The sequence below is a fragment of the Calidris pugnax genome, unplaced genomic scaffold (assembly GCF_001431845.1).
Source record: "Calidris pugnax isolate Ruff unplaced genomic scaffold, ASM143184v1 scaffold148, whole genome shotgun sequence".
NCBI lineage: Eukaryota > Metazoa > Chordata > Aves > Charadriiformes > Scolopacidae > Calidris > Calidris pugnax.
Window position 1 is genome coordinate 2,490,883 of NW_015090926.1, and position 12,420 is coordinate 2,503,302.

The 12,420-nt window shown below is 39.7% G+C and overlaps 1 protein-coding gene across 2 annotated transcripts in view; it reads left to right on the plus strand.

Moving 5' to 3' along the window:
- Window positions 1–12,420, plus strand: part of EFNA5 (ephrin-A5) — a 217,405-nt gene that overhangs the window by 1,552 nt on the left and 203,433 nt on the right. Inside the window, exon 3 of one of the 2 annotated variants that reach the window (XM_014951489.1) lies at window positions 1,032–1,141. In XM_014951489.1, the coding sequence (XP_014806975.1) occupies window positions 1,032–1,141 (110 nt within the window). Of the gene's footprint in view, window positions 1–309; window positions 1,142–12,420 lie in introns of those variants that run through there. The other variant, XM_014951488.1, reaches the window with a different exon arrangement.

Genomic DNA, 12,420 nt, shown 5'->3' on the forward strand with positions numbered 1-12,420 from the left:
TTTTTTTTTTTTTTTTCCTGCCTTTGCTGTTGCTCAGTCCTTGGTGCATCCACCGCCCAGGAACAGGAAGGACAAGAAAACCACTCCACAAAGTCTCCTTCAAGACATTCTCTGTGCTGTTCACACTGTAGAACAGGCTTGGGAACAGATGACTAAGCTGGGCAAGTATGAAAGTTATATTGTAACATTAAAAATCACATGGTATGTCCTGTGTAAAAATAATATTTCTAAACATTTTAAAATTGATGTATCTTAAAACAACAAGAAAAAAGTAAAAAATGTTCATTAATGGTTATAATATTATTTTTTTTAATTTCTTTTTTGTTTGTTTTTCATTCGCTGGGGGCGGAGGGCCAGGAAGGAAGACACAAACTTTGTACTTTGAGATCTGCCGATACTTCTCGCCTCGCTCCTAGCCGGCGGCCTTTAATATACTGCCAGGACCCCCCGCGGGCTCGCAGGGGGGAAGATCTCCTTCCTCTCCTCCCCGCTCTTCTCCCCTCCTTCTCCCACTCGCTCGCCTCCATCCCCGCCGCCCCCGGGTCTGCGGGGCCGCGCCGCCGGGGCCGCTCGAAGCGGGAGGGCGGAGGACCGGCCACCCTCGCCCGCCCGCCGCGCCGGCGGGCCGGTGTATGCCGTGGCGTGGGCTCCTCCGCACGGGACTCCCGGTGAATGAGCACCGCCCGCCGCTCGCCGCCGCCGTCCGCCTCGGCCCCCACCTCCGCTTGCCGGGGTGAGGCTCCCTGAGGGAAGGCGGATCGCGCCTCCCTGCCGGCTGCCCGGCTGCGGCGCCAGGCGCCCCCCGCTCGCTGCGGCGCGGCCGCGGAGCACGCCCGCTCTTTCCACCCTCGCTTTGTATTTATTGATCCCCCACCATCTCCCGTGCCCCGGCTCGCCCGCCATCCCATCCCATTTTTTTAATTTTTTTTTAATTTTTTTTTAATTATTTTTTTATCCCCCCCCTCCCCCCTCCCTCCATCCCCTTCTTAATTTTTCCCCCGCGCATCCCGGGCGCGATGCCGCACGTGGAGATGCTGCTGGTGGCGGCCGCGGCGCTGTGGGTGTGCGTGCGCGGACAGGAGCCCGGCGCCAAGGCAGTGGCCGACCGCTACGCCGTCTACTGGAACAGCACCAACCCCAGGTACGCGGGGCGGCCGCGGGCGCGCAGCGGCGGGCGAGGGGTCGGGCGCCGAGAGGCTCGGGGAGGTGGGGGGAGGGAGCGGCACCCCAGCGCTGGCGGCTCTCGCTCGGCGCCTGCCAGAAACTGGGGTGGAAAACTTTTTTTTTTTTTCTTTTTTTTTCGGAGGGTTAGGGCTACAGGCAGCGACGGTGAGGCGGGAGGTGGTGGTATTTCTTTTATCTTGCCCCTTCTTCCCCGGCGCTGCACCGGGCTCAGCCGCTCGCCGGGGCTCCGGTCCGTGGGCGCCGGGCGGATGCGCCCCCGCTGCGGCGTGGGCGCCCCTCGCCAACGGGGGCGATCCCCGCCTGCGGCTGAGCCCGCTCCGGGAGTTCGGGTGGGATGAGGAGGTGCAGGTAGCGGCCCCCCGCTTGTGGCCCGGCGGGCTCCTGAGGTAGAGGGGAGCCGGCCCCGAGCCGGTAGCGAGGGACCGGCCTCGGGCGGGGAGGCGGGGGTCTCCCTCCCCGACGGGACGGAGCGGGGCGGACGGTACCGCTTCGCGGCAGCCCCGGGCGGGATCGCCGTCGGGGGCGGCATCCGCGGCGGAGGGGTGGCTTTCCCCCTGCCCGGACAGCGGGGGGGCTCTCCCGGGCCGGCTGGGGGTAACCGTGAGGAGGAGAGGTAGGTACGGCGTCCCGGGCCGAGGGAGATGCCGGTACCACCGGGGACAGGACGGCGCATCGCCGGTGTCCCCGTCGGGGCTGAGGGTGCTGACACAGCCTCCCCGCTCCCGCCGGAGGGTTTCTGACAGCAGGCTTTGCCTGTGGTTCAGCGAGCCTTCTGCTGGAAAGGGAGGTTTCGTGTAATTTTTCTGGAGTTTTCCCCTCGTATTTAGCATCAGAAAATTTCACTCCTGCTCCAAATGGTATCCATGTGTTTGGGTAAAAAGTCGCCTGGGTATTAAATTTTTTGCCTAGTTAAAGTGCGTGTGAGCAGACTTTTTCTTTTCTTTTTTTTTTTTTTTTTAAGCCTGTCAAGCTAGTCTAAGTAAATTTGGGGACATTTTATCTTAGGTTATCTCCTTTTTATGCTTCTGATACTGCTGTTTGGTTCGAGATTAGCACATTGATTTTTGTCACAGGTCATGTTTTTTAATAGATCTGTGTTGCCTGCAGAAAACTCCTCTACTCGGTATTCTGGAGTGGCTTCAAAATAGGTGATGCAGAAGTTAATGGGCAGAATTTTCAAGTGCTCAGAGTTGGCTAGTCTGTCCAGCAGTTTAACACTGTGTTCCTGATAACAATGCCTCAGCAATAAATAGTTGGCACAAAAGGCTTGAGACAGAGGATATATCCAAAGTAACAATCATGCTTAGGAAAGATGAGCATCTATAATTTTAAATGGCGATCTCTACATTTCCTCTTTTTACATGTGTTACTTTAAAAAAAACCAAAAAACAACTTCAGAATAAATAAGACAAAAAGTTACATTTCACACCACACACACCAAAGAACATATATCCCCAAAAAATTGCTTGTCTCTCAAAACCAGATTTTTTTCTGTTGTTGTTAAGCAAAACGGAACGCAACTGCTGGAAAAACAAAGAAAGTAATATTCGCAAATCCCACTGGGCAGAGTGAGGATTGTTGAAAGAAATAGGTTTGACTAAATGCACATGTTGCTGGCATAACAGCTAAAATACTTCAAAAATAGCCTTACATTCAGGATTTTTCACTTCTGCTCTCTTGTGTGTGATAAGCTTACACAATAACTGCACATAGGTGAAGATAGTGGAAGGTACATGCAGTGCTTACCTGGCCAGTAGGTATTACATATTGAATGGATTTGTAAGGATTCTAGTAAATTTAATCTTATTTTATTACTCTTAATGAAATCTCTTCCTAGTCCAACATTAAATATCAGCAGATTGCAAAGAAAACTTAGTTTAGTTATTCTTCCAAACACTAGAGGAAGAGTTAAATGTAACATGTTTCTAAACCTTCCCTTTTAAAAACAAAAATTTTTTTCTTGTCTTAAAATACTCGTTGACTCTCACAATGGAAGTAGCTATTTGGACTTGTAACGTTTGTCCATGAGTTAAAAATGTGAGAAAGAGCAGGGCGCAGGGATATTTCTCCCTTGTTTCATGCAGTGTGCCAGTTTGTGTGTGATTTCCAAGTTACATGATAATTTCAGAAAAACAGGCGAATACCTGAATGGTGGGTGTAAGAGACCCAAAGAAAAGAAAACATATCTGGTTTGAATTTGTTTCATCAGAACCTAACCTGAAGGCAAAATTCACTTTGGTTATCAAAATTTTTGGAGCAGTTAAGAATGTTGTAGGAATAACTTCACTGTGATGTATCTGCTTCCACAGACAGACTCATGAGATGAACAATCTGGTTTTTATATACCTAGAAGTAAGTAGGGATGCTTGCTTGGGGATAACCATTTGAAATTAGAAGACAAAATATACTGTCATACTTAAAACACAAATGCCACCATTGTGCTTTAGCTTACTTCTTGTATTTATTCAGAATTAACAAACTGCTGTAGAAATAATTAATTCACTTTAAAAATGAAATGTTGATCTTTTTGATAGCGATTATAGGCACTCTAAATTAAGGTTTCATCAAAACTTTGAAGGATTTAATAATGATTATACTTCCCTCAGATATGATGATGTTTAGGTTTTTAGTATGAGACTAGCAATTTATTGAAATGCATAAAGATCTCATCCTTATTAAATGACACATTAGTAAATTGATGAGTGGCCCAATTGATACATGCTCCTGGTGCAAATAATATTTGGTAAATAATGCTAAGAGTCTATTAGCAAAATTCATATTACATTTCTTGATTAGTTGCCAAACTTCTGCTACTACCACTAAAAAAAATGTTCTGTGATCATTATTGTTAGCATGTATGAGTAACAAAGTAGTACATTCGTACAGAGCCTGAGTCTTTTCTTATAAATGTTTTAGTATTCCTGTGTCTTACATTTGTTTTGTATTTAATTATCAACATGTACAAGGTATCATAAATGCTGTAGTCCAATTCCAGGTGAGAATATGTTTAAGTATTAAAATTTCAAAGGATAATAAAGTAGGTTTTTCTAATCCTTTTTTCATAGTTTGGAAATTAATCCTCAAGTAAGCTTGAAAGTGTGTTCTAATATTTTTATTATTTAGGTAGGCTTAGAATTAAATGTGCATAAATTCTAATTATCACCTTAAAAGTGCATTAGTCTTTCAGCACTGTTTGCATATGTGTTCTTATATAGGACAGTGAACTATTATCATCAAACAATATTATTCTGAATCCAATGCTTAAAATAGTTTGAGGAGTTTGTTTTGAATTGGAGCATATTTATTTAATCCTGATTACTAGTGTCCTCGTAAATAGAATTCAGACAAAATGTGGTGTAACTGGTCCAAATTTTGAAGCGGTTTGCTTGTTTAGTGCTTGCTATTGCTTTTAATCTTGTCAAAATTCAAGCTGGAGTACTTCTTGTAATTTTTGCTGCATTTTTCTGCTTGCAGGTTTGTGCTTCAAGATTGTGGTTCATATTTAGGTATTTCCCTATAAGTTGTTTCAGTGGCAGGTTATGTAGCTTCATAAATTGTTACTAGTTTCAAGGTAGTTAAAAATAGTTGCTCTTCAAGTCTAGTTTCTGGTCATATGTAGAGACCAAACCTTGTAGTCTCATGAAGGCAAATGTTTTTGGGTTTTTTGTTGGGTGGATTTGTTTTTTTTTTTTTTTTTTTTTTTTTTGGACCTTTTTTGTTTTTTGCTTTTTTTTACAAATAGTTGCTCTTCAAGTCTAGTTTCTGGTCATATGTAGAGACCAAACCTTGTAGTCTCATGAAGGCAAATGTTTTTGGGTTTTTTGTTGGGTTGATTTGTTTTTTTTTTTTTTTTTTTTAGTTAGGACCATTATTGGATTTGGCTGTATCTTACACTTGAAAATTGTGTATAAAGTTACATCCACAAGAGAATTATGATAAAGACATAGGATGCAGACATATTTTCTGTTTGTGTATTTGTGTGGATAATGAAATCGAGAAATTAGATGGTAATTAGAAAATTTAGAGACTCAAAAATAATTTCAGCTGGTGTGTTCCCATAATTAAGCTTGATACCACAATTTGATCAATTTTGCTAGAGGTTTTTTTTTGAGATAGATACTTGGGAGCAGTGAACAGAAAAGTGAGTGGATCGTTCTGAAAATTCTATGCATAGACTAAAATCGCACAACCTGAATGTCTGAACTTAGGTGGAATTTGTGGCTGGAGTATTTAGGCAGTGATTCAGAAAAGCGTCTGACTTCCCTGAAGTGCACACTGAAACACTTTAAGTTCTGTGGCAGTTGTGTGGAAGAGTGGATTTGTACTTAAGTGCCTCCCAGAACCAGCCAAATGCATAGACTTAATTTTGAGGAGCTCTGATGGTGGCTGCTCCTGCCTGCCTGGCACTTCTTGGGAGTACGGGTCTCCCAGTTATCCTACCACCCATTTGTATGTGTTTGCAGGTTTCACCATGGCATGTTCATTGTATATGCTGAGGTCATGTGGCTGGTTTTCTTTCTTTGGTTTAGCTTGTTTGTTTTTCATCTAGAAATAGTTCTGCACAGGTACAGAGGCCAAGGAATCTGCACAGAAACGGTAGGAAAAGGAAGGAGGGAGTTACATGTTGCTAAGAACAAATGAGAAGTTGAGGGTGAAGAGGGGCAAAATCAAGGCATTTGCTTTGGTTTTGGTATTCCATGTAATTTTTATATGTCAAGGGAGGCATAAGAGCTTAAGAGCTTAGGTGCTTGTGATATATATATGCACACACATATATATGTGTATGTATACACATACATATATACAGCTATTTTGAAATGGCATATTTTGAGATCATGCTTGCTTTGAGAGCCCTTACCGATTTCTTGAAGTTAAAAGATCAGTATTAGAGCCTTCAATTCTTTACACCTACTTTCTGTGCTTTTAGTAATTTCACTAACACCTTGTGTCTCGAAGAGAATATTGTTGTTTATTTTAAAACTGAGGTTTTGAAACACTTTGAATCATTCTGTGGAAAAACTGCACGAAGAACAATAGTTTCACTGGCTTCCACCTTTGTATGAAAGGCACCTTGTTAAGTGGCACATGGTCTTCATGAAAAGCTTCTTATTAAATCTTTTCCAAATGCACGTAGTGAGGACACTTCATTGCATTCTGTCTGCTAGCCCTGTATCCTTTTGGAGAGGGACAGATAAAGATGAGCCTTCCTTTCTCTCCCCTGTTGCTATGATCCCAGCAATCTACCAGCTTCATGCTGGGCTGAGAAAATGAATGAATGCAATTAGTCCTTCAGGAGTCATGGTCTTTGCATTCATACGGAGAGGCATATGTAATATATATGCATTCGTATGTGAATATGTATGCATGTCAATGTATGTATATGTATACTTATGTATATATATGCATATTTATCCATATGTATGTATGCATTGAAGTGTGTCATTAGAGGGTGATGTGGTGTAGAGTAAATCATAAATGTTGCGAGAGGGAAAAAAACCTCCGAAAATGAATTTTTTTAATTGGTGAAAATTAGAAAATTAATAGCCTTATGAACAAATTCTCAGGTCTCACTTTCCAGCTAAGATCTTTAGTTTTAAAATGAAAAAATAATAATTAAATTATTTGAAGAATCTGTATTTTAGTTCTTGGCCGTCTTCCGTTTGTGCTGTTTCTTCGCACACTAGTAGTCCCTGGGTCAGTAGGTGGGCAGGTATATAAGCAAGCACTCAGGCACACGAATGTAAAGTGAACGAGGGATGATTGCAGCGATATGTTTTGTGAACTCTGTGGGCTTATTAGAGTACCTTGTTACTGCCTCTTCTCAAACCAGTCTGTCGCTGGGCAGAGTTCTGTAGTGTTGAAACATTAGACTCTAAAAACTGCGTAAAGAAGGCTGGCCGTTTGGGTCACCTTAGAGAAGATGCTAACAAAGATGCAACCATTCCCGGAGAGACCATGAGTAGACATTAGTTTGTCCATGGCTGTGAGATGTACCTCTTTTGCTTTGGCTCACTGTTTGTTTTTCAGTATATTTTTAAATGCAAGTCAAGTTATTTTGGAACTGGGATTTTCTTCCACTAATCACTCTTTGCCATCCTATGCAGTTCTGGGCATTCTTTTAAAAAAATGTCTTTAGTCCCATGATTAATCTAATCTTCCAGTGTTTCTGAATGGTGTGATTCACTGTTGAGAATAAAGGGCTCTGTTTTGTTTAAGTTTTCGTTGCACTGCTGCTTAAAATTTAGTCAGTCAGCAGCACACCAACATAATGAAATGGAAACGTTTGGTTTAAAATAAACAGACACGTTATTGAAATTTCTTTCTGGTGATATTGCCGTTATTGTGAGTAAGCCCTACTGTAATGTACTTCAGCGTAGCTGAATGGAAGAATGGAATCCTTCACACATTAGAAGTCTTCCTTGCATTTTTGCATTCTCCCTATTCATTGTAGTCTCTACAAGTTAGATTACAGTTGAGCCCATTTTAAATGGTGGGTATTATTTTAAAGTGTGCAAACATGTATAAATGTCTGAAATACTTTTTTTTTAAGAAACTGAGCATAGGTTGTTACATTACAAAAACACAAATTCCTACTCCTACACATTTTTTTAAATAATTTGTGTTAAAGTCAAGTATTTGAAAATATATTTTAAAAGGTTGCTGTTCTGCAAGGACTGAGATACTTCTCTCCTGTAGAACACCAAGATTTCCAACAAAAGAAAAAAATACACACCCATTTTTTAAATTTTTTTTTATCTGAGGAAGCATCCTTCATATTTTGCTGTTGACATGTTGATGAAAATACATTGTTAGATCCTAGTTTTATGGAAAAAATGAGCTTGTTTATTTTTGACTGCTGCACAATGTAGAGAAATTGTTTGATGCCCATGTTCTGTTAACTGGTATGCTAGGCCATTTTTCTGTTAAATGCATGATCAGTAAAAATGCTGTCAAAAGAAAAATCAGCTAACGAGAAGATACAAAAGAGTCCTGTTAATTAGCAAGATCTGCTTGAATAGCTAATACCAATTTGTAGCAAATTCATCAGGTTCGGCAATTTTTACTTGAAAAGCTGTGAAAATTACAATTCTTATTGTCACTTGCACTATAATCTACTGGAAGAATATGCCTATCGGTGTTGATATATGGCATGGAAAAAAAGGATCTTAGGCTGACAAAACCTGTAAATACAGTATTAGTTAATTTTCATTTGTTAATTTTCTGTCATTAAATCAGCATATTAATCTAATGAGGAACTGTTCAACAATAATACCCTTAATATAAAAATTTACTTCATGTTTATCAGTGAATAAATTTATATTTTTTGTTTGTTTTCATCAAACTCTTAAAGAACCGTCTTATTTGATAGGTGCCATTTTCCATTTTTGATGACAGTAATGAAATGGTCCTGGAGTGCAGATGATGAGGCAAAAACTGGAGCAGGACATATGCTTGCTTTGACTCTGATCACTCTGTGCTAAAATATCTTTCTGCTCCAAGGTAAAAGTTGGCCTCATGACATTTGAAAGGATGCTTATTTTGTCAGAATGTATTTTGTGCTGTAATTAATGTTTGCTGTGTAGCACTGAACATTCTTTATTAGTTAATATAAATTTTACTCCCCAAAATTTTTTATTTTTTTTTTTTTTTGGCTTGTGGATGGATGCTGGTCAGTGGCTGCTGTATTTACATTGCGAGAGCTGTTCATCAGTAGTATTGAGTGCCATGGCCTTTCCCTAGTGGGTAGCAATGAAGCAATGAACCTTTTTGCTTTTGTGGACTTCAAAGTAGTATTTTTCGTATTCATATTACAGTTCAGAAGAACTTCCCTCTCTCTACAGACATTCAAATCAACACAGGGAATTCCTCAGAAATATATATAAATTTAGTGAAAATTTATAATACTAGTACCGTACATAGGATTTTTTATTTTAATTTTACACTTCTTTTAATTTTGTAAATGATTTGAAGTATCTTGTTTTAGTCTGTGCCTTTGAAACTGGAACTAAATACAGTTTTCATCAGAACTAAACAAAAAATATAAAATCTCTCAGTGTCTAATATTTTGTTGTTTTGGTAGTGTTGCATACATAAAATATAGATGTATTTTTTGTGAGGAGACAGAGAAGTAATTTTACTTTGCTTACTGGTAGATTTGATGACGATCTTTGTAGCGCAGTTATCAATCTGTGATGCTGGTTCATCAGTGTTAGTTAAGGACTGCTAGCAGCTTTAATGACGTTGGGTCCCCTGGAATTGTTAAAAGTTGTTGCAAAGAAATTTGCTAATTAATGTTGTTAATGAGCAGGAAAACCAGCTGCATTGGCGTGGGGTTGGTTTTTTTTTTGTTGTTGTTGTTCCGTTTTGTTTTGTTTTGTTTTTTAACTTTAGTTAGTGTCTAAACCGATTTTTTAAAAAACGGTTATGTATTCATACAGGCAGGGCATTTGGTGAGTAGAAGTTAACAAAGTAGGAGCTATCAATCCTGCTCTCTTTCCTATTGTTTCCAGAAAAGAAGGAAATAAAGAGAGACTCTGGAATTTGAAAGTATTGACCTTCTGACACGCACACACAGCATGGTCATTGCACTGGCACATAAAGTGCCTTAAGCCACCATAATGGCAAACTGCATTTTTGAAGTTACTGATATGAGAGCCAGCTGGATGGGGGATGGACAGCCAACATTGATTCTGCAGCTATTTGCAAGTTACCACTTTAGACCCAGACAGCTTCACTTTTATATTCCCAAATTTACCACTTAGGAATAATGTTGCTTTGTTCGGCTTAGCCAGGGATTTGTGACTGCTACATAGACTTAGAACCGTTTGGTCCAGAATTGTGTGGTCATTCTTCATAGAGATCTGCTTCACAGAGTAATTTCATTCATCTGGTGGTGGGGGAGGGATGAGAAACAGTGAAGGGACATTCAGATATAACATTCTTCAAGGAAAACGCGCATCCACATTAGCTGGTCGCTTTTTTAAAGCTTTTTAAAGATAAAGACAGAGTAATTAAAAGCCAGATCAGACCTGTGTCTTCAGACTACGTGTGATCTCCTGGATAGGCTCTGCGTGGGTAGTCTGGAAAAGACCTAATATTTTATATACTGCAACAGCTCTTCCCTCCTGTGCCCCCCACCTATTTTTTGTTTTGTTTTGTTTGTTTACAATTATTGCTTGAATACACTTATACATCTTTTTGCAGTTCTCTTGGGGCTTAGTTTATTAAAAATTAGTGATCCATCACTAAGCGGGGTACAGTACAAATACTGGTGCTCCCAAAAGGGAGTTTTTGTGCCAAACCAGAAGAAATAATAGGGATACAAAAGCTGCCAAAAAGCGTGTCTCCCAATTGCTAATTAATCAGGCAAAAAAGCACCTCAGCAACTACAGTTGAATGTGGGACAGTTTATTGTAAATATTGAATAAAGATATGTTAAGAGGACATAGTTTCTTTTTGTTTGTAGCTGTGTATAATTTTATAAAAGTCAACTGTGTGCCAGAGTTAGTGGGGATTTCTTTTATGTTGATGGCATTGTCAGTGGATAGACCTTTTTCAAAACAGCTCATGCTACTTTTGAATAATAATTAAAAAAATTGTCTATTTATTTTTTCTATTATTTTTAAGGTGGTGGTTATTAATAATAATATCTATAGATAATTAAAGCTTTAGAAAAGATATTTTAAAAAATTCATATCTTCGGTAATCTGGGTTACAAGGTATGGGAGAAAAAGAACCATTGCTGTGAATATCTGGTATCCAAAGCTGCCAATCACTTTTGGCACAGCTCCCATCATGGTCGCTGTGCCCGTAATTAAATGCCTGTCATTAGTGTATTTTTCCATAACATTTACAATGGAAAAGGCAAGGGGTCCTTGCAGAGCTATGGCTGTCAGGGGAACAATAAAAACTAATTACACACTCTGCTGTCACCATTGTCAGCTCTGCTTTTGGGGGGAAAGAACATGGAAAGTGTGTGCCTAATAATTATATATATAAAATTATATATATACAATACCCAATTGGGGAAACTCAGTCATAGTGAAGTGACATTTACTTGGAAGTTTATTATTCCTGCATTCAAAAGATCTTAATTCTAGGGTTGTATTTGTCCCTTCGCTTACGCCTAAGTTGCATACACTTTTCCCTTTGCATTTCAGTCCCTTTTGCCTTTCTCTCTTTCTTTCGATCTTGAACACTTTCTGGTGAACTGAGCTTTCCAATAAAATTGCTGAGATCAAAGCTGGTATTTGCCTGCATTTATTAACTGGTTGCAAATCATCTTATCCTTTGTATGCTTCTGCTTGTGTCCCATATAGTAAACTGGATTAAAAAAAAAAAAGCTGAATGAAAGCAGCTAGTTTGCATGTTCACCTTTTTCTGGTTTCAGCCCGTGGTGTGCAGGTCATCTTCAGCGAAATCATGTTAAGAGCTAAATCAGGAGTACTGCAGTAGTGGCTTTGGTGAAATGTGTGCCAGTTCTATTTATCAATGCATAATTATTTCCAAATGTCATAAGCATAAGTGCATAATTGCAGAGTGAATTATCTTGAATGTTGTCTTTAAAGACATTGAAAGAATGAAGTTGTGCCTTCGCACTAGTATTTACTAATTTTTTTTGGTAGCCTGTAAAATGAGTAATTTATTTAAGCAGTTTTTTTAGCCCACTGATTTAAAGAAGACTAGATCCTTAGAACAAGAATTTAGAATATATTTATGTGCCTAGAGTTGCAGACAGGAGCTCTATGGAATTTTTGAGCCTGCCTAACTGCCTTAGATTTTATTTCTGCTGTTTTACACCCATAGGTACTTAAATATCTTTCAAAAACAGTCCCTAAAGCTGATTAAGGAAAGCAGTTTTGGTAAATGTTCTAGTTTTTAAAAGGTGTTGAAATCAGTAGGAGCTGATGGGTACTCATGAGGAATGGGATTCCATCTATTTATTTGAATTGCATGCCTTGATAGATACTACTTAATCTAATGTTGGTGGGTTTTTTCCTTTTTTTTTTTTTTTTTTTTTTTTACAAAAGAATAAAGTTTGCCTAGAAGTAGAAAAAATGTTATAACAAGGGGTGGTTTAGTGCACAGAGTGTGTGTTGACAGTTCCTTGTGATGCTGTGAGCGTAGATGTCATGCGATAAAGAGATTTCAGAGTGGGATCAGCACATTCCACTTAGGAAGGCTCTGAGAGTGGCAGCTAAACTGTGTCAAATCTACAATCCCCCTCACCTCGTC